General features: G+C 40.6%; 2 protein-coding genes across 2 annotated transcripts; one reads left to right on the top strand and one right to left on the bottom strand.

Moving 5' to 3' along the window:
- Window positions 1-1,573: 1,573 nt before the first annotated feature.
- Window positions 1,574-4,465, top strand: LOC115783441 (tubulin alpha-1B chain-like). Its single transcript, XM_030734261.1, has 4 exons — window positions 1,574-1,717; window positions 2,777-2,999; window positions 3,092-3,240; window positions 3,339-4,465. The coding sequence occupies exons 1-4, from the start codon at window positions 1,715-1,717 to the stop codon at window positions 4,317-4,319; spliced, it is 1,356 nt and encodes a 451-aa protein (XP_030590121.1). The 5' UTR covers window positions 1,574-1,714; the 3' UTR covers window positions 4,320-4,465.
- A 488-nt stretch (window positions 4,466-4,953) lies between these two features.
- pmelb (premelanosome protein b) lies at window positions 4,954-20,333 on the bottom strand. The gene is made up of 12 exons (XM_030734257.1): window positions 20,215-20,333; window positions 18,455-18,550; window positions 15,927-16,073; window positions 15,523-15,651; window positions 14,232-14,393; window positions 11,484-11,816; window positions 10,651-10,878; window positions 8,421-8,549; window positions 8,222-8,324; window positions 7,252-7,457; window positions 7,059-7,149; window positions 4,954-5,368 (listed from the first exon to the last, which is right to left on the bottom strand). Exons 1-12 carry the CDS (start codon window positions 20,273-20,275, stop codon window positions 5,206-5,208), a joined length of 1,848 nt encoding a protein of 615 aa, XP_030590117.1. The 5' UTR covers window positions 20,276-20,333; the 3' UTR covers window positions 4,954-5,205.
- Window positions 20,334-22,440: the final 2,107 nt, after the last annotated feature.

Genomic DNA, 22,440 nt, shown 5'->3' with positions numbered 1-22,440 from the left:
CTTTTTTATTTTTGTTATTCCTTTTTTTTTTTTTTTTTTTTTTTTTTATCCTTCCAGGCCGGTTTTCCTGTGAGGCGCTGCCCCACCCTAACAACCTCACACAAACAAAGGCTCAAAATGCTTCCCTGTTTCTGTTTTAGAGGATAAATGTGCCACATCCAAGTAGTCGATCTGCCTGCACCTGCGTTAAGACATTCAACATACGAGCTCCACTGTGACAGATGGAAAACATGCTCGGTCACTTCGTGGGGTATCAGATTCTCAGTATGCAGGATGCACTGCGGTCAGTTTCAACGCCATGAAGGACCACTCCCATCTCTACAGCATTCCCATCCTCCCTCTCTCCTCTTGGTGAGCAGCTGCTCAGACCCTCCCTGTCTCACAGCTGCTGAGGAGGAAGAGGAGGAGGAGGAGGAGGGAGAAGAGTGGAGAATGTTCTCTCAAGAAGTCCTGGCTGGCAGCCATTGCTGCTTCCTGTCCTCCTCTTTCATCTCCTGCAGTTCATGTTGAGTGCAGCAACCACTGAAGGCTGGCTGTAAATCATACATCCTCACTCCCCTGCTGAATAATTAATGAGAGATCCCACATTAAGGTGGCTGCTAGTTTATGCTGCAACGAGGGTTTTCCCTTTTTTTCCAGCCTCACTTCTGAAGCATTAAGCAGCGTGGCTTTTTTGATGACTCCCCTTCCTTGCTGGATTTTCAGACAGCTTAAAGGGAAGGGCTTTAATGCTGTAACTGCAGACTGTTTAGTCTTTAGCCAGTAGCAGTCAAGTTCCCTAACACAGCCATTATGTCACATAAACTGCAATTCAGGCCATTTCAGTTCCTCAAACTGGACAGAACCAGAAGAAGCTCAACCCACACCGGGTGCTGCTGAACAACAGACACACAGGCAGACATGCAGCCACGTGATCGGCCCACTGAATGACATCATTGCAGAGAATCTAGGACAAAGAGGGAGGAGAGCTGAGGAGCTGGCATGCCAGGCAGATACCATGGCAGACTCCTGCAACATGGGCACCCGGATGATATCAGCTCCAGTGCAGCCGATGCAGCAAAAGCATCATTTTTAATGCACCGTGTGTTTGTGGAAAATCCACAAATATTTCCATTCAGATTTTCCCCCAAAGAGGACAGTTATGTATTGATTTGCAGCTTGCCACACCTAAATAACACTCTAGTCTCTGTATGCATAATAAATGAGCTTTGTTTGAAATGGCCCTTTATCCACTGAACATGGATTCAGGCTTCTGCTTCTTTTAGATTTCTTTAGACTTCTTTGGAATTTAGATTGTAAGTGATTCATGAAAAGTAATTCTTATCATGTAATATATGTGAATATTTTTAACCCCACAAAGAACTTAAAACACTTAATTATCCAGTAGCAATAATCACAATATTTATATTTATCTTATTTCATTGCAGGTTTTCCACTAATAATAAATTGTTCTTCTTATATTTAAATGCAAAAATACGAAGCTCTGTCAGAGCTGCATTAGCCACCAAATGGTGGTCGTAAACCCGTTTTTTTTCCACAGTGCACGGGAGCAAATCCCCTGCCCTGCCTGTATAAATCTGGTAGCGCCGCCCTCCCATTCAGCAGTTGTTGCATCGACCCCGTTGGGTACAACACGCGACGCAAATAGACCGTTTTTTAAAAAGCCTCTTTCTTCACATTTTCTCCTCTTCCTCTTCCTCTTTGAACCTCAATCATGGTAAGTTATTTTCTCTTCGTTCCTCTGTCTGAGATCATTTTTACGAGGTGGAATTTCAGGTTAGTCAGGCGCCGGTGTCTCGGTTGTTAAACGGGTTTCCCATCGTTAGAAAACCATTTTTAAAACGCACTAAATACAAATGCATAGAACAGCTACATTATAACTTAAACACTTACTACAGGTATATTTTAGGATGAAAACAAACCGCGTTTTATAGCTGATGCACAGATTTGGTCTGCGGCAGTTTCACGATGTGATTGGCATTGTGTAGCGATGAGAACAATGCGCCCAGTGGCGGCGTTTAGATTGCCAATACAGGCAACAGACCTGCTTTTTATATAAAGGAATAACATTATTTATCTAAATATTCATATTTTTGCCATATTTAATATTTGAATACTCATAAATTAGGCACCTTGCAAAAGCCCTACCCTGTGTAAAGGCAGGGAGGGGCAGATTGGGTGGGGATGGATGGTGACATTAAATTGCAGCTATCATTTTTAATACATAGGATGGAGCAGAACATTTACTTTTAATCTCATGTAAAGGGTAAAGGAGATAAATTGACACAACACAATGCCTCTGAAGTAAACACTGTCTAAGATGATTTTTATCTATATGATGATTTAATCAGGATTAAACGCAGGTTTCTGAATTACAGAATGACATACAACTGGCAAGATGGATTTTATTTTTTTTTCTTCCAAGCATTCGCTGTGATTGTGCATCCTCAAGACATGAAAACAAGTGGAATATTCCAGGCTGTGCGCCTTTGCACAGGGAAATCAATTTGCATGTGTGCTTTTGCTTGCAAAATAGGAGGAGAATTAATAGAGTGGGATAAAAGAACGAGAGGACAAAAAAGACAAGAGGAAAGAGGAGAGCGTCCTGCCTCTGCGGGGGCTGCTGCTGTCAAGCATTTCTTTCCCCTGCTGATTGTGGTGCAGGGAGGTACCTCCTGCTGCACTGCTGGTTCATCTCAGATAGGGGGAGCAAATAAATGCATCCAATCTTAACACAGGTCAATAACCTTTCTTCCTTTTTGTTTTCTCTCCACAGCGTGAGTGTATCTCTATCCACGTTGGTCAGGCTGGTGTCCAGATCGGCAATGCCTGCTGGGAGCTGTACTGCCTGGAACATGGGATCCAGCCGGACGGACAGATGCCCAGTGACAAGACTCTTGGAGGAGGAGATGATTCCTTCAACACCTTCTTCAGTGAGACCGGAGCTGGAAAGCATGTCCCCAGAGCTGTTTTTGTGGACCTGGAGCCCACTGTCATTGGTAAGTGTCATCACTGCTGGCTGAATATGAATTTAGAACAATTAATGAAAAATATCTCTGAAGCATATCCAATGTAATGTCTGTTTTCATAGATGAGGTGCGCACTGGGACCTACCGCCAGCTGTTCCACCCTGAGCAGCTGATCACTGGCAAGGAGGATGCTGCCAACAACTACGCCCGTGGACACTACACCATTGGCAAAGAGATCATTGACCTGGTTCTGGACAGGATCCGCAAACTGGTGGGTTACATTTACGGCAGATAGTTTCAAGTTTATCTTCAAAACGAGAGACTAAATGAAATAATCCCTGGTTGTGGTCTCGCCCTCTCTGTCCTCAGGCTGACCAGTGCACTGGTCTTCAGGGCTTCCTGGTGTTCCACAGCTTTGGTGGTGGCACCGGCTCTGGTTTCACCTCCCTGCTGATGGAGCGTCTGTCCGTCGACTACGGCAAGAAGTCCAAGCTGGAGTTCTCCATCTACCCAGCTCCTCAGGTGTCCACTGCTGTGGTGGAGCCCTACAACTCCATCCTGACCACCCACACCACCTTAGAGCACTCTGACTGTGCCTTCATGGTAGATAATGAGGCCATCTATGATATCTGCCGTAGGAACCTCGATATCGAGCGTCCTACCTACACCAACCTGAACAGGCTGATCAGTCAGATTGTGTCCTCCATCACTGCTTCCCTGCGCTTTGATGGTGCCCTCAATGTTGATCTGACAGAGTTCCAGACCAACTTGGTGCCATATCCTCGTATCCACTTCCCCCTGGCCACCTACGCTCCTGTCATCTCTGCTGAAAAGGCGTACCATGAGCAGCTCTCAGTGGCTGAGATCACAAATGCCTGCTTTGAACCAGCCAATCAGATGGTGAAATGTGACCCTCGCCATGGCAAGTACATGGCCTGCTGCCTGCTGTTCCGTGGTGATGTGGTGCCCAAAGATGTCAATGCTGCCATTGCCACCATCAAAACCAAACGCACCATCCAGTTTGTGGACTGGTGCCCCACTGGTTTCAAGGTTGGCATCAACTACCAGCCCCCAACTGTGGTTCCTGGCGGAGACCTGGCCAAGGTCCAGAGGGCTGTGTGCATGCTGAGCAACACCACTGCTATTGCAGAGGCCTGGGCTCGGCTCGACCACAAGTTCGATCTGATGTACGCTAAGCGTGCCTTTGTTCACTGGTACGTGGGTGAGGGCATGGAGGAGGGAGAGTTCTCTGAGGCCAGAGAGGACATGGCAGCTCTGGAGAAGGATTATGAGGAGGTGGGAGTTGACTCCATTGAGGGCGAGGGAGAGGAGGAAGGAGAGGAGTATTAAAACAGGCATCAACAGTTAATAATTGATTGCAATGTGTTCTCGAATGCATTCCAAACAGAAGCGTTTCTCAGTTTGGCTGTTAAGACTAAAAACTCCTGAAAATGTCAAGTTTGGCTGTCTTCTAAATAAAACCTCCGTGATGTGAAGCCCTTTGTCTTGTATTTATTCAGTCTCTATATATATATATATATTAAATGTAACATGTATATAACAAATGCTGCAACTCTTGAGTTTTGAGCTAAACTTTTGAAGAATCACCGTATAAATCTTAAAGTTTGGCAGAATACATACATTAATAATTTTTTCTAAACATTTACAATCTTGGAAGCTAATTTGAGTTCCTTCAACAGCAATCCAGTACTGTTTTTCTAGTTGGTATCATTAATTCATGCAGGAATAATCAAATAATTTACAAAGCATATATTAATATCTCTGCTGTATCCTCAAGGTGATACTCTCCACTTTTTTTTTCAAATGAAGAACAAGTGCAGGGTCAGATTAACTTGGGTACAGAAGGGTATTGAGGAGTATGTCTTTAATGAAGCTCCATGAAGCTCTGAGGCACATCAGTGTCGTCACTTGCAACTGCATAAATGAAAGACAACTTTAAACAACTCTTTTAATGTAATGTTTATTGGAAAAACATTCAAATTTTGTCCAGATTTCAGCACTGATGTCTACCACACTTGCTTCAAGTAGGTACAAAAAAAAATCAGAGCATGTCTAAGGTATAATTCCAGGAAATATTTTTGATTTAATCCAAAATATGAGACATCGGTGATGTCTGTAATTCAACAAATGTTTAAAAAAAGAAGTATAAAAAGACATCCCAGGTGCCTGCGACAAGCATAACCTCTTGTGTTTGGCTGTGCGAGGTTGTGATGATTCACACCGGCCTGTCCTGCAGCAGGGGGCGGTTGTCGATGACTCCTCGTCGGTGCAGGATGCTCCAGAAAGCTGAAGGTCCAGAGGCGCTTTGAGCCCCGCCGAGCTTTGGGCCTCCAGACGCAGTGACGTCTTCCTTCAGAGGACGGTAGGATGTAAAGCGCCTGTGGAGCAAGATACACATACTCACAGGCTGTTTGCAGCATTTCTGATTTATTCAAGAGAAAGTATGAAATAATAATGTGAACAGGGTTGCCTGTAATGGTAAATTGTTATATGCAGATCACCTCAGCTCTATGTAACTTTTAAACAAGTTTTACTTCACTGATTGTAATGTGTTTTTTCTTTTGTTTTGCTCTCACCATACTCTTAGTGTCTTTTTGGCTGCTGCATACATCTGTTCAGGAAAGAAAAACTAAAAAAAATAAAAAATTCTTCATGCTACATGTTCTGCACCAAAGTGAAGACTTACAGACTTATACGTCTTTTTACCAATGGGTCAGGTTTGTGAATCAAGGACTGCATCTAAAAGAAAGACGTAACCACAATAAACCAGCCTGAGCCGCCACATTCGTGCCAAAAACTGCAGTTCTTCTTATGGCCACTTGAGGCTGGCTCCACAAGAGAGTCAGTCCCCATGGACTGAAACGTTAAAATGCCCAAACTAAACATGTTTACAGCCAGGTACAAAAAACACTTTACTCTCTGTGGATAGTTTCACCATTTATAACAAGTGTTCACACACTTGTAGTCTGGGGAGGTTGGCTGGTTTGATTTACAGACCCACTCACACAAGCAGCTGTAGCTGATCACTGCCCACTAGACCCCCCCCTCCATTAAATTGAGTGGCTGAAATGGAAATCTCTGCCATGATTGTGTTCTTGGTGTTTTTTGGAGTATGTTTAATGAAATCATCTGACTAATGATATGGCTTCCTGTGAGGAACAGACTATCTGAAAAGTTTGTGTATCAGTTTTGTGGAGCAAAATTCTAGTCTTTTAGTTAGGACTAATTAGCATATATATATATATATATATATATATATATATATATATATATATTAGGGGTGGGACTTTAACGCGTTAATTTCAATTAATTAATTAGGGGGAAATTAACGAATTAAACATTTTAACGCATTTTAATCGCACTTTGCACCGGAACGTTTCTCAGTGCACGAGTTCCAGGCATACAGATTATATCGACGCACGATGTCAAAAATTCAGCGGCCGCATCGTTCGAAGGACCCGGCCCACGTCCTTCGCAGCCCACGAAGACTGCAAAGACCGGAAGTGAGCGGCTCCTGCCCTCACCTCTGCGTGGCTCATGTCGCAGCTGGTTAAACGGAGAACGAACTTTTTCTCCTTTTTGTGGTTTAATTTTAAGTCTTTAATTCAAAATAAGCTGTTAAAACAAGCATAACAACATCAAGGAATACAGCTGAGCTAATGATTAATTTCCAACTATATTAAGTGAGACATTAATGTTGAATAAAACTATCCAGTTATGATGCTTAACTTTAATTTCAGGAGTTTGCTTATCACAGGAGCACTTCCACCCTTGGTGGTCTGTGTAGTAGACTGGTGGGAAAATAAACAAACTTTTGAAGTTTAAGCTAATGTATACTGATTCATTCATCAACCAAACTTAAATTAATATTTATCGTGTTAAATATTTAAATGAGATTAAAATGCGATTAATTTCGATTAATTAATTACAAAGCTCCTAATTAATTAGATTAATTTTTTTAATAGAGTCCCACCCCTTTTTTTTTCACCCTATTCACCTGTATTGCTCATAAAGTATATAAAATAAGAAAACGGACATCTAGAAGTCGTTTGAAGTTAAGGTTCTTACTTGTAAGAATATGCCACTATTCCAATGGCTAGAACAAATACCAGGACACCCAGCAGCATGGCGATCGTTTCAGAAGAGGACAAACCAGAGCCTGAAAGAAGGATGACACTGTCAGGACGCAGCAGACACATCAAGAGCTGTCAAACCAAATAAATTCATGTTACTGGTGGTTGGGGCTGGGGGGGTTGCGTACCCATGTCAACATGGACTTTGGCGCTTGTGACAGCTAAACTGACATCATTGGCCAAGGAAACATTAATGCAGTAGACGCCAGAGTCATTGAGGAAGTGACGGAGCACCAGCTGGCACTCTTCGGATGGCTCCACCATGTTGCACACTGAATGAATTGGCCTCAAGCACTCCGAATCCAGAAGCACACTGCAGACCTCTTTGGGAAGGCTGTAGGAAGAAGAAATCCCAGTGAGTAAAAAAACAAACTGTGAACTTTAAAGTGGGTCTGTTACACTCATTTCAAGCTACTTGTTTTTATTCTTGGACTCTACTAAAGTAGCTTTGCATGACTCACATGTCAAAATAATACATTTTTTTTTAATCAAATATTGGACACCGGTGCATCCCTTTAGTTTATCCACTATCTCAAACAAGCAGTTTCAGCTCCCTTCACCCTCCTTTTCTGATAGCTTTCTTCTGAAGTCAGTTTTCTTCTTACAAACAGAGAGTTTGAACAGCTCTGAGCCTAAGTTTACGACATAAGGAATATCGCATCTGTTTGACATCATACATTCAAATTTTAGGGATTAGTTACAGTACAACATATCTTAGAAGATCATCTGCGCGATTATCGTATCATCCCCCAAAAACCTCCAGAGGAAGCAGACGAACATTCAGCTGCTGTCCCCTCTGCCTTTTTGATGGTTTCAGAGATAAGCCAGTCAGTGTTATTATGATCAGCAATGATACCACAAAGCTAAGCTTATTTTTTTTAAGAAAGGCTGTCTGTAGCTGAGTGTTTAGAGCCATCTGGAAGCCTGGGGTTCTTTGTTTACAAAGGTTCATTGCACATAAACTGACCTCATTATAGGAAATTCTGGTCATGTCTACCATGAACTCCCACCTCTGTAAAAGCGATAAGATAAATAGATCTCCTTTAAAGGATTTTATTTGTTCCGTGGCTGCTTAAAGCGTAGTGCAGGAGCATTCACCTTCCCTGGCAGGTCACGGTAATATCCAGAACATTGTTCTCCATCCTGGGTGTTGCCATCAATGTATTGTCCATGTGTACAATCTCTACCTTTTCAATTCCCTCTGAAAACAAAGACACGGAGAAGAAGTCTTACTCATAATCACTTTTTAATTAAAAAAGTCTTACATTTAAGGAAAAATAAAATAAATAAAACTCACCAACTATTTCAATGCCAGTGCAGAAGGATCCATATCGATATATCACACAGTCATCATTAGAGGATTTATCCCTCTTTGCCACCACGACGACCGGAGCTTGTCCTGTGAGCATCACTGTTCGCTTTGAATCTGGTGAGGACAAACACAATTTATTACATGAACACATCATAGTGGTATTTGTAATTTGTACCAAAGGTTCATCAACCCCTTTGGCAAATTGTTTTGACTGCTGTGAAACAGGATTTGTAACATCTGTAAGGACATTACAGCAGCGTCAGCAGAGCAAACTGGTGGGAAAAGGCAAGAAAATGCAAAAGGTAAAACATTTTTATTGTGTCTTTGCTGTCCCAAAATGTGCTTTTTGAAGAGCAAACTTGAACATTTCGTAATTTAAAAAAATAGTGGACATTTTCACTCCAAATGAGGAGTAGAATCGAAGAAGCAGACACAATGAGATACATCTCCTCTGCTTTTTGTAGGGACAACAAGACTTTGATGAAAAATCATTTATTTTACTGAATAAAGTTCATGATGAGTTTAGAGTCTCACCGCTCAGAAGAAAACAACAGGAGCTGTGTTGTATTTGCACGCCCCTGAGCGTTTATCTTTTACAGACCACAGCGCACCAAAGTGAGGAGAACGATAACATCATCTGTGTTCATTTAAAGGGAATCTTCTAAATAATGTGGTCACAAGCTGCTTTTATGAAGCTGGTGATGTAACACAGAACTGATGACTAGTCAGATCTCATGTATGGAGTAAGATGACAACAAGGTTAGTCTATGTCCATATTTATTTATGCATTTTCCTTACCTGTCACTGATTCTTTAATATTATGTTTCATAAACATGGCCTGTCTTTTACCATCTTTTTAAACCATGCTGTGAATACATTTTCTTTGACGCGTCGTCTCCTAGGTCAGCGTGTTTTGTAGCTCCATACTCAAATATGAAGTAAGGAAAACTGAGTCCAGGTCTCCAGGCCAGTTTGCAAATCACATGTAAAAATGATAAAGCACAACTGGGCAGTTTTAATTTGCTCTGCTTGCTCTGTACAATGGCGGCATTTAAAAAAAAAAGATTTACATCACATTTACATTTTAGGAAATCACTCAGTGATCTTATCCTGATCATCTGGAAGTCCACTTGCTGATGTGTTTTGCACGTTAACCGAATACTTTGTTGGCTTTGCACGTTTTAATAGGCTCCTGTGTTTGGCAGTGAAAGCAACTGAAAGCTATTCATAGATTAACAGATATTTAATGGAATAATAGATATTTCTCTAATGCACAGCATCAGAGCAGCTTAGATCTTAATGCAGGCCGAGGGGTGGGTCTTGTAGCCGTGTCCGTACATGGACACACGCAGTATGCACGTGGCTGCTGTCTGTCCATGGTGTGCATGAAGTAAGCCATGTATTGTCTCTTTGTGCAAGACAAGAATCACAACTGTATGCGTGACTGCTGAGTCACGCTCAAGCCATTCACCAGCTGGACAAAAAGAAAAATAGACAGTTTAGACATCTTAGTTTGTACTAGATGTTGAACATTCGATTATTCATTTATACCTTATTTTATGTGAGACTCAAGTTATGAAATTGTGTTTTTAAATCCATTATTGTTACTTTGAAATACAGATGAAATGCTCAGTAGTTTCATGTCCAGTTGGCATGTGCAGGTTATATGTTTTTATGCCTAAGAACATATTTTAGACTCTTAGTGTATGCTAAAACAAAGATTTATATAAGGTTCGGTATCTCCACAATTTTATCTTTACCAGGAGTTTTTACATTTTCAATAACAGCGACCCATTCAACTCTATTTAGTTTTTTTAGAATGGCCCCAGTTCACAACAACAGTCATCTCAAAGTGCTTGATCATCTAAGGAGAAGACCGTAAAATATTAGAGTGAGAACCCCAAAAAGCAGACGGTCCCCTGTGAGGAGAACTGGGTAACATTGGGACCAAAGAACCTCCTGTTAACAGGAAGAGAGGTCCCTGTTAGAACCAAGCTCAGGGAGGGATGGCCATCTGACAGGATGGGAATTTGAGGGGAAAGAGGAGAGAAGAAAGAGCTGGATGAAAAGACCAGATGTATGAAACAGCTGCATGCAGTAGCGCCCCAGTGGTGTTTTACAGTATGTCTACCAGTGATGCACGTAGGACCTTTGGTTAGAACTGAAACATTTACCTTCCAGGAGTTATGATCATTTTTATGCAAAGGTTGCTTACCTGCTGTCAGCCTGTTCCTTTCCTCACTGTGAGCTGGCAGCTGGTTGATGGGAGATGGAGTCTTTGCCACAGTTGGCGTTTCCTGGGCCGGCTGAGTGTTGGAGGTGGTGGAGGCCTCATATTCGGTGTTGTCCTCTTCTGTGTCCAAAGGAGCCGCGTTGACATTCAAACCAACTGACTTGGTGGAAACCAGTACGGGGGCGGCAGACGCCAGTACAGCGGCTTTCACTGCACACACAAAAAAGTGTTGTTATTTTCATGAAGCGAGGATCAGTACTGCTCACATATCTGTCTGTCTGCTCTCCTTTTCTTCTTTTAATTAACTTTTAAAGCTTGCACTCATGTGAACTTAACTTCTGATGATGTGTTAAGTTGATTTGAGATCCACACCCTTTTTTTTTTTTAACATTTCATTTTACTGTTTAACTCCACCCACGCTGGTGAAGCGAGTTTGCCTGTTCACCCGGTTAAGAAAGGTTGTGTTCACTAGCTGCACCATCTTGTGGCAGCTTTCATTACATGAAAGTACGGCCCGACCCCAGTTTAACTTCATTTGAGATCTCACTTTGTTATTTTAGATATGAAGTCATCACAGTTGTTTCTTCACATTCTGTTCATAGTTTTTAGAAATGAAATACTTTGCATAAAGATCTAATGCTAAATTTAGGTATATGTGGTTGCTTTGCTTGAAAGCAACAGATTGTAAAACAGATTTTGATGTGGGAGGAAATCTTCCTCTCAACATTTCTTTCAGTCTGTAGGAAACAGTTTTTACAGCAAGTGATGGAAGTGTATTTTTGGACCAAATTACACCTTTAACATCTGTGTTTTACCTGTGGTGGCATGATGATTAGGTGGACCAGGGGTCTTGGTTGGGGTATGCACTGGTGGGTCGCAGGCCTTGTCCGGGATGACCGCCTGGATCACCACTTTAGGTTTGAATGAGCCCGAGCTGATGTAGGTGTGAGTGACAGTAGGCTCCCTGGAAATGAGGGCCCCACTTGCATCCCCAAAGTCCCAGTTGAAGGTGATGTCTGCATTGCTGAGGTACTCGCTGGGGTCGTGGAGAGTGATGGTGAAGGCGATCGCCCTGTTCTGGATGAAGCGCATGTCGGCCGCCTGTATGTCATTGACTTGGTCCAAAGAGACAGCGAAGGGGATTTGATCTGAGGAAGACACCAAAGAGTGATGTCGACGAAGAAATAGTCAGCAAAGAAGACAGCACGTTTTTATCCAAAAAACATAAAAAAAAACAGAGGCTATAAATTGCTAATGCTGCCCAGTCACAAGTACCAATGTGTGACCTCCCACTGGGACACAAACTTCAATACAAGAGCACTAAACTTAGGTCATAGTAATGAGTAATATCACAAACTAACCACCTCCCATCACCAGTTTTAATTCACTTTTTATACAGATAAATGCATTCATATAAATATGAAACTGTACATACTTGTGAGTAATTTCAAACTGAATTTCAGTTATTACTGCGGCCCACCTGCAGTACCTTCGGCCCACACTGCTATACACCTTTGTTTAATGTTTCAGATGCATATTTCTGTTAATATTAATATCTACTATTTTATTGCTTTGCCTGACCTGAACTGTAAGTTTCTGTTTATAAAAATAACTCTTTGTTGTATGAGAGGACAAAAATCATGTTTCTATAGCAAAGTTTTATTTGTCCAGAACAATTAGCCTAACATCTAATTAATTAAATTTTTACTCTGCATCATGACAGAAAGCAGTTGCAGAAATGTGACCATAATATGTTGAAAGTTTAGCATGATATACTTTTCTTGCAATTAAATGATCTGCTCATAGATCATTTTGCAGCAGCATCTCCTGTGATACGGTTGACTCAAAGACTCAAACTGTACATAAAAGATGAATGAAAAATGAAACCAATATGGAAGCAATTTAAACCTACATTTTTTCTAAAGGCCAGAATGGGGTGAGAAAATGACCCTTGAGCTCCCTTCAGCTTTCAGAAACAGTGACACCTCACGTGACACTTTATTGGGTACACCAGTTCAGCACCTTAGTACATTTAGGCATGTAGGCATGGTCGAGATGATCTGCTGAAGTTCAAACTGAGTATGAGAATGAGGAAGAAAGGTGATTTAAGTGAATCTGAATGTGGCACGGTTATGGTGCCAGACAAGTTGGTCTGAGTATTTCAGAAGCTGCTGATCTACTGAGATTTTCCCACACAACCATCTCTTGGGTTTACAGAGAATGGTTTGAAAAAGAGAAAATATTCAGTGAGCAGCAGTTCTCTGAGTGAAAATGCCTTTTTAATGCCAGAGGTCAGAGGAGAATGGCAAGACTGCTTCAAACTGATAGAAAGGCAAGGGTAACTCAAATAACCACTTGTGACAACCGAGGTCACAAGTGCCTCTCTGAACGCACAACACCAGGAATTAAGGCAGTTCTGAAGGTAAAATGGGGTCCACCTTGTCCTAACATGTACCTAACAAAGTAGCTGGTGAGTGTATGAGTGTGCAATGTCTTCAGTTTCTCAGTCAGATGGCAGCCGATTCGAATGTTATCAGTCCATTAAATGCACGTTATCAATGATTATCAGACCCATAGTTAAGGGCCAGGAGGAGACTCCTCCACCTCCTAGCCTGCAAAAAGGTTGTTATCATCATTCTAATCGAGGATCAAGGAGTTCAAGGAGTGGATCTGGATTCCGCTCTAATTAGTGATAACGGCCTACTGAGATGGCTAGCAAGTGCAGGAGGGCCAGTCTGAACTACACTTATGGGTCTGATAAATGTTGATAACGTGCATTTAATGGACTGATAACACTGGAAGCGAGTGCAGATGGAAGTCACGCAGTGGTCAAAAAAATTAGATAAACACTTTTTAGTCAGAGTTTAGCATCAAGTCAATTAAACTTTTGGGATGCTGATCTTGATATTGAAGTAGCAGAGGGGGTTGTTAATCAGACACCATCCGTCGTCTCATTAGGACCCCCAATGTTGTCAGGCATACATACTTGGAGGCCACGCAAAATACTGAGTACCCCTTTGAGCTGCTGCAATAAAATGGACTAGTCTGCACCATCCTTTTTTCAGTTTGCTTTTTGTGGTGTCTTTGAATTCAGCCCTCTGTAGGCTGATAATTTTCATTTCCATCAAATGATGTGACATCCTTTCATTATTATCCAGTCCATATCAGTATAGATATCAGCATGATTTTTTTCCCTATTGAGATCTGATGTGTTTTCTAAGTGTCCTTTAATTTTTTGAGCAGTGTATAGTACTCTTAGGCCACATTGTGACTTTTAAACTATGAAGCTGACTGAGGTTAGTGACAGTGACTAATTTGCTCACTAAAGTTTGAAAAAGCATTTAAATAACAATTTTTTGTTGAGCTTTTTACACTGAGGTTTAATTGGTTCTAGCATTTCAACACTCTTATACTATTCTGAGATAGTTTAGTCATTTTGGCTCAATATAAAAAAAAAAAAGAAAAGGCAAACTGTGCATGATAATTACCAGTGAAGGTGAGAAGGATTGTTATTTTTAGATAACACATGATACATGAGGTACATTTCACAGTCTGTTACTAACCAGTGATGGAGAACTGTGTGGAGGCATATCCCAGAGGAATGAACTTCTCCTTGCTGCGGAAGTGGTAGATAACGATGTCCATGGTGTAGGAGCCCAGAGGGATGTCATCTGTGCCGATAGTCAGGGAGGAGGAGGGGCCGTCTGCCACCTGCCAGTACTGGCCTGCCAAATGAGCAGCAAGAGCCCAGTGAGACAATTTAAAGAGAAACTGCAGTGCTTCATTATTTTCCATCATATAGACATATACAGTGTGCATATACATGCTTCTTATTGAACACATCAATTTTTTTGTTTAAACCTTTATTGTACCAGGTAAAATGTTTGAGAACTAGTTCTCATTTACAAACATGACCTGGCTTCAAATGCTTCAAGTAAAGGTAATAAAGCTCAGTAAAAAAGAAAAAAGCTCAGGCTTCAGGCTGCTCTGAGTGCCTGGTTTTCAACAGGTTTTTTTCTGCTCTTGGGGATGTATGATGTACAAAGAGCAGACATCCATATTGTGGTCATCGCAGGCACAGACCAACCCCACCAATTTCCTTTCAAACCTTGTGTTTGCAGGTGACAACCGACCTGATCTACTTAAAGGAAGGCGGGTCTTAAAGGGAGACAAGTTAACACAGCTTGTTTTGTCAAATGATGTTGCATGATGATCTTGATGTTACCTCTGCTCCTTGCAGCTGCACTGCTACACCTTTCACCCTCTCATTCACATGCATGTATTCTGTCTTGCTTTTACTAACTTTTACTCCTTTTCTCTTCAGAGCATTCCTCCACCCCTCCAGTTTCTCTTCCACCTGCTCCCCTGTGTCATCTGCAAACATCATAGTCCACAGAGACCTTATCTGTTAGCCCATCTGATACCACTGGAAACAAGAAGGGGCTTCAAGCTAGTCCCTGATGTAATCCCACCACCACCTTGTTTATACCCCATTCTGCATTTAATCATTAGTTATTATTAATCTCTGGCTCTCTTCTACAGCATGCATTTTGTCCTGTCTCCCTCCCGTCACCCCCTGCCCTTCTCTTGGGCAGTCCCAAGATTGGTTCTGCTGGAAGTTTCTTCCTGCTAAAAGGGAGTTTTTCCTTCTCACTGTCTCCAAGTCCTTGCTCATAGGTGGTTGTTTTGACTGTTGAGTTTTTTTTCGCACTATATAAATTGAATTGAATTGAATTGAATTGAATTGAATTGAATTGAATTGAAATGAATTGAATTGAATTGAATTGAATTGAATTGAATCGGTCACTCCTACCTGTCTCTGCTCATTTAATATGAGAAGACAGCTCCACTTACCCCAGGTCTTCCACACAAACACATAGCTGGGCTTCTTGTCGTTGTTTACTGGTGTCCCATCAGGGAACACAGCCTCCCAGTCTGTGTTCTGTGTTGGGTATACTGGCTCAGACTCAAGATACTTTGTTCCTGTAACGAGAGGAGAGTTTGAGACTGATACACACTGGCAAAACATCTAATAAGATTATGATTTCACAGCCATGCCAACAGAAACTGCAATGCCTTGAGCTAAGCCGTACACACTGGTGTTAAATAAATGATGGTGCAATATGGAGAGTTCATCCTGTGGGGACTGACCCTCGTAAATCACTTTAAATTGCACTAAATTGTATGAAAGTATAAGAATAACACAGTTTGAGTGATTTAATGAATGCATTATGTCACTGAACATGCATGTGTGTTACCGTTGATTATGCAGTCTTCAGCCCAAACCACCTCTCCATCAGACTGCACCTTTTGGTTATGGGGAAACTGCAAGTCAATGGTGAAGGTAACTCTGGCTCCAGTCAGAGTTGGAGAATCATTTCCGACATTAAACGTCACTTTTCCACCTGCCCCGGAAGATAGAAATGAACTTGACTGTGAGTATGATGCTTCCATATTTTCTGCCATACATGTATATAAATATAAACTCATATAAAACATGGCAAAAGTTTCATTTGATGAGGTACACTCCCACAAAATAAAATACCTTATTGTACTTTTAATAGAGTGTCACTGCAGTACAAAGACACTCGTTACAACAAGGTACTTATTTGTATAGTTTGTTTCTTAAAGAGAGACCAGTCTTGAACATCTGGTGACAAATTTGTACATAAAGGTTAAAAAACCCTGACCTTTTAAAAAGAAATTCTTTTGCACTTGAAAATGGATTGGCCTTTTGTGTAATGCTTTTCTAGCCAATTTACTGCCCAAAGCTTGGCTCACTAACATGTAAAATATAGAGTGAAACAAAATTAAGCAAATATGATTTTTTTGAATATGAATGAGTTTACCAATGCTATCGTGTTGATCTTTACTGAACTAAAATTACACTTCTCTTTTTTATAGTGACAGAAACTGCTGGGTTTTTGTCTTTGGACTGCAGGATGAAACCCAACAGGCACAGGGAGAGCCATAGGCTGGACATTAAAGATACACTTGGCTTCTGGATCAAACCACTATACTTTCTAATGGCCAGCAAGGGGCAACTTCTGGTTTGCAAAAAGTGGAAAAATGGGAAGATGACCTTCAGATAGATTTCTTGCTCTGTGACCTCAGTAAATACTTTCCTGATGAATTCATGGGCTCGATCTCTAAATGAAGGAAACAGCATGAAATTCATTTTGTAAAGTGTCATTATTATTGGATTCAAATAGGGAGATAAACCAGGGTATCCTTGTGATTGACAAGTCATTAGCCAATGAGAGTGCAGTATTCCTCTGTCTCACCATCAGATCTGCTCCCCTGCTCTTCAAGCCCAGTTTTAAAACACCAAAACAAGTGATGAGAACACTCAGCTCAAGACTTTTTTAATCAATGGGTGAAATCACGGTGGCTCCATCTTTCTTGTATGCCGTCTATGGGGAGAACATAGACCTAAATCTTCTTGCTGTGATGCAACAGTGCTAACCTCTGCACTACTCTGCCACCAACAGACCAAATAAAAACTTGGCAGAATATTTCTTCTCTCCAAATAATTCTTTTTATTTAAGTTTCCAAACACAAGAAATCAGTAGAACCTTAAATTGTAACTGCAACCACAGAATTCTTCTTCCAAATCTTAAAATTTAGAGGAGGAATTGCAAACATGCACCTGTTACTGCTTTTTGAACATGTTGACTCTGTGTATGTTTTTATGGATCACATGGATGCAATTCCAGTCTGGCATGCAACCTTTACACACTTTCACTGTGTGTGAGCGTTCACTTGTCTGCCATGTTCAGTACTCTTTCAAGCCGACTAGCACCTGTGATTCTGCACCTGTGCTGGGTCACTAACCACACTCTGGTGCAGCAATGGTTTTGTGTCCAATATGAAGGAAAATACACACACAAATGAGTTCTGTGTGATGATTTCAGGGCTGTGCAGGGGTCAATAAACAAAAGGGGGAAAAAACCTTCAAGAATACATGTCCAACTTTTGAAAAGTGCTTCATTTCTTATTTCTTTCTTTTTTTTTCTTTTTTTTTAGAATTTCTATTAGATATGAACAAATACATGGGTGAGATTTGAGAAATGTTGTAAATGTCTGAATGAAAGTGATGGAGGTGATCCTCACGCATCCATTTAACAGGGACATGAAGCAGCACAGGTGCTGGCTGAGGGCATCCAAAAAGCTTGTTCCTGTGTTTCTATTTTCCTTTTAATTTAGAGACACTTTAACAGCTGCAAGTGTGACTCCACCACGTGGCAGTTGGACCTGGACCGGAGTGTCTAATTTTCAGCCCTGTGGGACACATTCATGTAGACTGCACATGTAGGTATAGAAATGGTCTGCTATTTTTTGAGAGCGTACGTACAAAGAAATCCCTCCAGCTTCAAACCACTCTAAACTCTCAGCGTCAGACAGCTGCTTCTCCTCCTGGCTCTGTATGATGTCACAGAGAGGGGAAATCCTTTGTATGGTCATCTCAGGCATGCAGCTCAATAGCCCCACCCACCTGCTGCTCAAACCTTTTGCTTACAAGGGGCAGCCAATCTGAATAAAGTTGACTTAAAGTTTAAACAGGCTCTTTCAGACAGTGAAAAACCTTAGTGGCTGCACCAAGGCCCTGTGTAAGATACATAAGGATTATTTCAAACAGTGGCTCATGCAAAAGCAACGCTAATAGAGTCAAAAATGAAAAATATGAAGCTGGAAACAAGCATAATCCTTCCTCTTTTACAAGATGAGGTATGAGCATTTATAAGACTTTATCTTGTATTAAATAATGATAATATTAAACATGTACCCTTCCAGGAGTCTTTGTATCGCGGGTCTCCATCTTTCCAGATCGGGTACATCTTCGTGTTCCATGACGGGTAACGAGTGAAGCGGTTTTTGGGCTCTGAAATATCAGAAACAATATATTTAAAACAGAACACAACCTCCCCTCCACGCTCATGATTCAATTGGTTATTGTGTCTTTAAACCTATATATAACCTATATAATACTGGGGGGGACTCTGGGGTAATTAAGGTTAAACAGAACTGGTACCAATAAAGGGAATTTTCCCAGTCATTAAAACCAGCTTTTAGAGTTTTAAGCCACTCTTTTAAATCTCTCTGACAGCAGTCCAAACTTCATCCGTGGAATTTATTTATCCATGATTTGATTAAAAATGTAGGGTGGCTAAATGAGGGGAGTATGGATCACTGCTCCCAATCCCTCTCATGTGATGCTCAGCTGAGTGTGTGTCACACGCAGGCCTGAGTTTGGATTAAACTTATTGGCAGATAAAGACTCTCCAACGTATTACGACTTTGGCCTGAAATATTTTACAGCAGTCACCTCGCTCTGTAAGTCAGCTGACTCATGGGCAACTTTGATGGTGATAGTGAGGTTTAGGTGTGCAAATTTTTTTGATTTTGTTGCCCATCATTTACAAATCACTGTAGGAAGAAAGCTATTCAGAGCCTGGACAAGAGGAATTATCATCATGACAGATAAATCACACCATTTATTTATTTACTTATCTTATTTCTTAGTTTTGATTTTTCCTCTGCAAACCTAATTTCATGCACGGTTGAGTAAAGAGATCACGGAAAATCTAGACTCAGATCTCAAAGACCAAAACATGTTTAAGACCTCTGTAGAAAGTGAAAGTTACTGCAGGTGAAGGAAAGAAAATGCTGCTTTAAATATATCAACAAAATTAAATAGGGATATTGATAAAGCCTTTATTAAATATGCAGCGTGCAGATTTCTTGTCTGGACAGGTTTGCAAATTAGAGCCATGTTAGAAAAGAGAAAAAAAAATGCTTCATTTGCATTTCAGAGAACTTGTAATACAAAAAGTAAGCGGCTCAATGTAAACAATGGTGGTGATACTATATCTAAAGTGTAAAGATTTCACCCCTTTGCTGTCTCATCTCAGAGGTTTACTAATCTAAATGATCTAAAAGCCATGGATTAATAACTAATTTGTAAAGTATGCAGAGTTTTTCTTTTTCTTTTATTGTTGTTTGCTGGGCGTGGCCTTTTTTCTGTTTTCTTTTTGTTAATTTGGTAGTTCTTGTTTACAATAAAAACACAGATTAAAAGAAAATGAAAGAAAATGTTAAAAAAATTTCAAAAGAAGTTGCATTGTTCTACTTTAACTACACAGTTTAGTCCCTTTGCAGACATTCGTATATTTGTGCACAATAACACTTTTAACATGCCCAAAATACTCAACACTATAAAAATGGTTATCACACAAGACATTAAAATCCCAGTTAAATGTTAAAGCATCAGCAATAATGAAGTGTATGACAGTACAACACTCACATGGCTATATTTCTGATTATTAATAAATCTGTGCACACTGTTGATTTGAAAGCTTTCTCCACTGGGTGGTTCAGTTTGTTGGGTCCAACTTTCAGTTTGTGATGCAGCATCAAACTCTCATCCCAATACTGAAAATTGTCTCTTTGGTTCATAAATTTGAAGATTTCTATCAGTAATCATGTCTGAATCTGCAGGTTCGTGGTAGCAGTTGTATTAAAAAAAAAGTTTTTTTCTTTACTCACTCGCCAGCGTTTGTGAAGCTGCTGCCAGCAGCACCAGAAGCAGAGCAGACATCCACATCATCAGTGCACCTCTTCTTTATGAAATATCCCTTTAGTGAGCAGCAGGCGACAGAAAACTGGCTTTATAAACTCTCTGATGTTTGACCTCACGCGGTGTATTAGCAGCAGGAACGCCTCCTTTCTCTCCTTGGAGTTCGGGTCGGCCTGGCGTATTTACAGTTAACGCTCGTGTTGGGGATTACACTCACGCCTCCAGCAGAGTGTGAGTCACACAATCGCGAAAGAAATGTTGAATTCCACTTTTAACACAGGCTCACAAGACAATGAGTGTAAACTGAACTAAAGAAATGAGAAATGATAATAGTATAAAAAGTACCTTTACTCAAATTCTGCGTACTTCTTTGTGTTCTACATTAAATTTAAGAGGGAAATATTTCACCTTTTATTCCACACTTTCACAGCTGATGTTAGTGTTTGCTTTCCAGGTATAACATATAATTTATAAGGATGAGCAGGTCTCCACTGAACTGTAAAGCATCTGCCAACTAAAATATCTGTTAAAATAAATTATTTATTAGAGTTCAGCAGACCAGGAACACACCGGGATCCTCACTGTATTCTGGTGGGTCTTCAAATAAAATATGAAAGCTCCCAAATCTCTCCAAACACAGAATTTACATCATGAAAAGCTCTAAAATTATAATAATAATAATAATATTGCTAATCTGATTATATCAGCTGTAAATACTTATGTATATGCTTCAGTTTGGCACTCAGATACAATATAATGTCCAAAATGTTAAAGTGTGCATGCTGGAGAGGGGCTTTTCATTTCATTCGAACAATAGGTCACACACAATGCTAAGCGAGGCCTGCAGAAAGAAATGGGAGGAATGCAACCTTAATGAGGATTACTGAAGGACTTGTGACTCCTTAAATTCATCCGGCTTTGTCCTTCCACCAACTTTAAAGTCACTGCGCTGAAAGTTTTATTGTCTCGGTATCATATGCCAAACGGCCACACTTTTTAAACCTCTTTTCAAACAATGTCCGCATTCACACCAAATCCTGATCAGACCTGTTCCATCTGCTGACCGTGAACGCTGTGGAACCCTCAGGCTGCAGCTCTGATATGTACCGCCCCGCAGCATGAAAATTATAATTTAAAAAATGCTATAAATAACATGCAGTAAGTAATGCAGTAAGAAGGACTGCAGACTTCACTGCATCTGTAGTTAACATGCTGATGATGAGCAGCTACTGTGTTACTGAGGATCATAGTTCATTAGCTAAGGAGTGACACAATAATCCAAACCAAACGATGTGGATGAACCAATAATTTGGGGGTCTGTGTCTTTCCAGATGGGACATGAAGATCTTTTTCCAGTCATAGTGAGTTTAAGCTTGTCTTAAGTCAGCACAGAAAGAAGGTGGGAAGGGTTTTTTGTTTTTTTTGGTGTTTTTGGCCTCAGCTTGGAGGTCTGGTCTTGGTTTTATGGCCCCAAACATGGACTCAGGCTTGAATTTGTTTTTATGTGTAAATTTACCTTTTAGTCCACCTACTTTTTGTTTTGCAAGTCACTTAAAACATGCCTCGACTGCCTCTCGCATCCAGTTGCAACATGGTGCCAGATGAGCTATGTTCAGTACCTTGTTGCCTAGCAACAAGAATATGAATCGTCTCCCTGTCCAGAGACAAACAGGAAAGCCAAAGAGGAAGAAAAATCAGGTGATGAAATCAGTCATGAAGACTAAGAAGCTGACAGAGAATCAACGCATTTTGATAATATGTTGTAACAATAAGAACCTGTATGTGTGATAAGAAGCTGTTGGCTCCGCATAGGGTAGTGGCTCACACATTTGAAATATCTCTAGTTTGATTCCAGGTGGAGATACAGATTCCTTGAGGGATGCATCAGGAAGGGCAAAAAAATCTGTCAAATCAAACATGCTGTGATGACTTCTTATTAATAAGGGAGCAGTCAAACATGATTTTAATATATGTAATGAGAACCTGTGACTTTTTGAATTTCCGTAATGATAAAAGCTCATTTATTATTACTGCGTTATGCTGAAAAAATGTATTTTAGTAGTTTGAGCAGCCACTTAAAAATAGACTTTCAAGCAACCAAGCTATTTAAGCAAATGAGTTTTGGCAGCGTGGTTCAATTAAATCAAAACCTATAATGTTAAAAAATATATATACATATATCATCACCTGCTTCT

This window comes from Archocentrus centrarchus, chromosome 7 (genome assembly GCF_007364275.1).
Source record: "Archocentrus centrarchus isolate MPI-CPG fArcCen1 chromosome 7, fArcCen1, whole genome shotgun sequence".
NCBI lineage: Eukaryota > Metazoa > Chordata > Actinopteri > Cichliformes > Cichlidae > Archocentrus > Archocentrus centrarchus.
The sequence above is the reverse complement of the archived record's forward strand: the minus strand, read 5'-3'. Positions and strand labels throughout refer to the sequence as shown.

Bases quoted from the DNA above. Each gene is read 5' to 3' on its own strand.
- LOC115783441 (XM_030734261.1), top strand. The intron at 3,000-3,091 runs GTAAGTGTCATC...CTGTTTTCATAG, and splicing joins CCTGGAGCCCACTGTCATTG to ATGAGGTGCGCACTGGGACC. The intron at 3,241-3,338 runs GTGGGTTACATT...CTCTGTCCTCAG, and splicing joins TGGACAGGATCCGCAAACTG to GCTGACCAGTGCACTGGTCT.
- pmelb (XM_030734257.1), bottom strand. From the start codon at position 20,275: ATGATGTGGATGTCTGCTCTGCTTCTGGTGCTGCTGGCAGCAGCTTCA. The intron at 11,817-14,231 runs GTTAGTAACAGA...TGTCTTCCTCAG, and splicing joins CACACAGTTCTCCATCACTG to ATCAAATCCCCTTCGCTGTC. The intron at 5,369-7,058 runs GTAAGAACCTTA...CTTGCTCCACAG, and splicing joins ATAGTGGCATATTCTTACAA to GCGCTTTACATCCTACCGTC.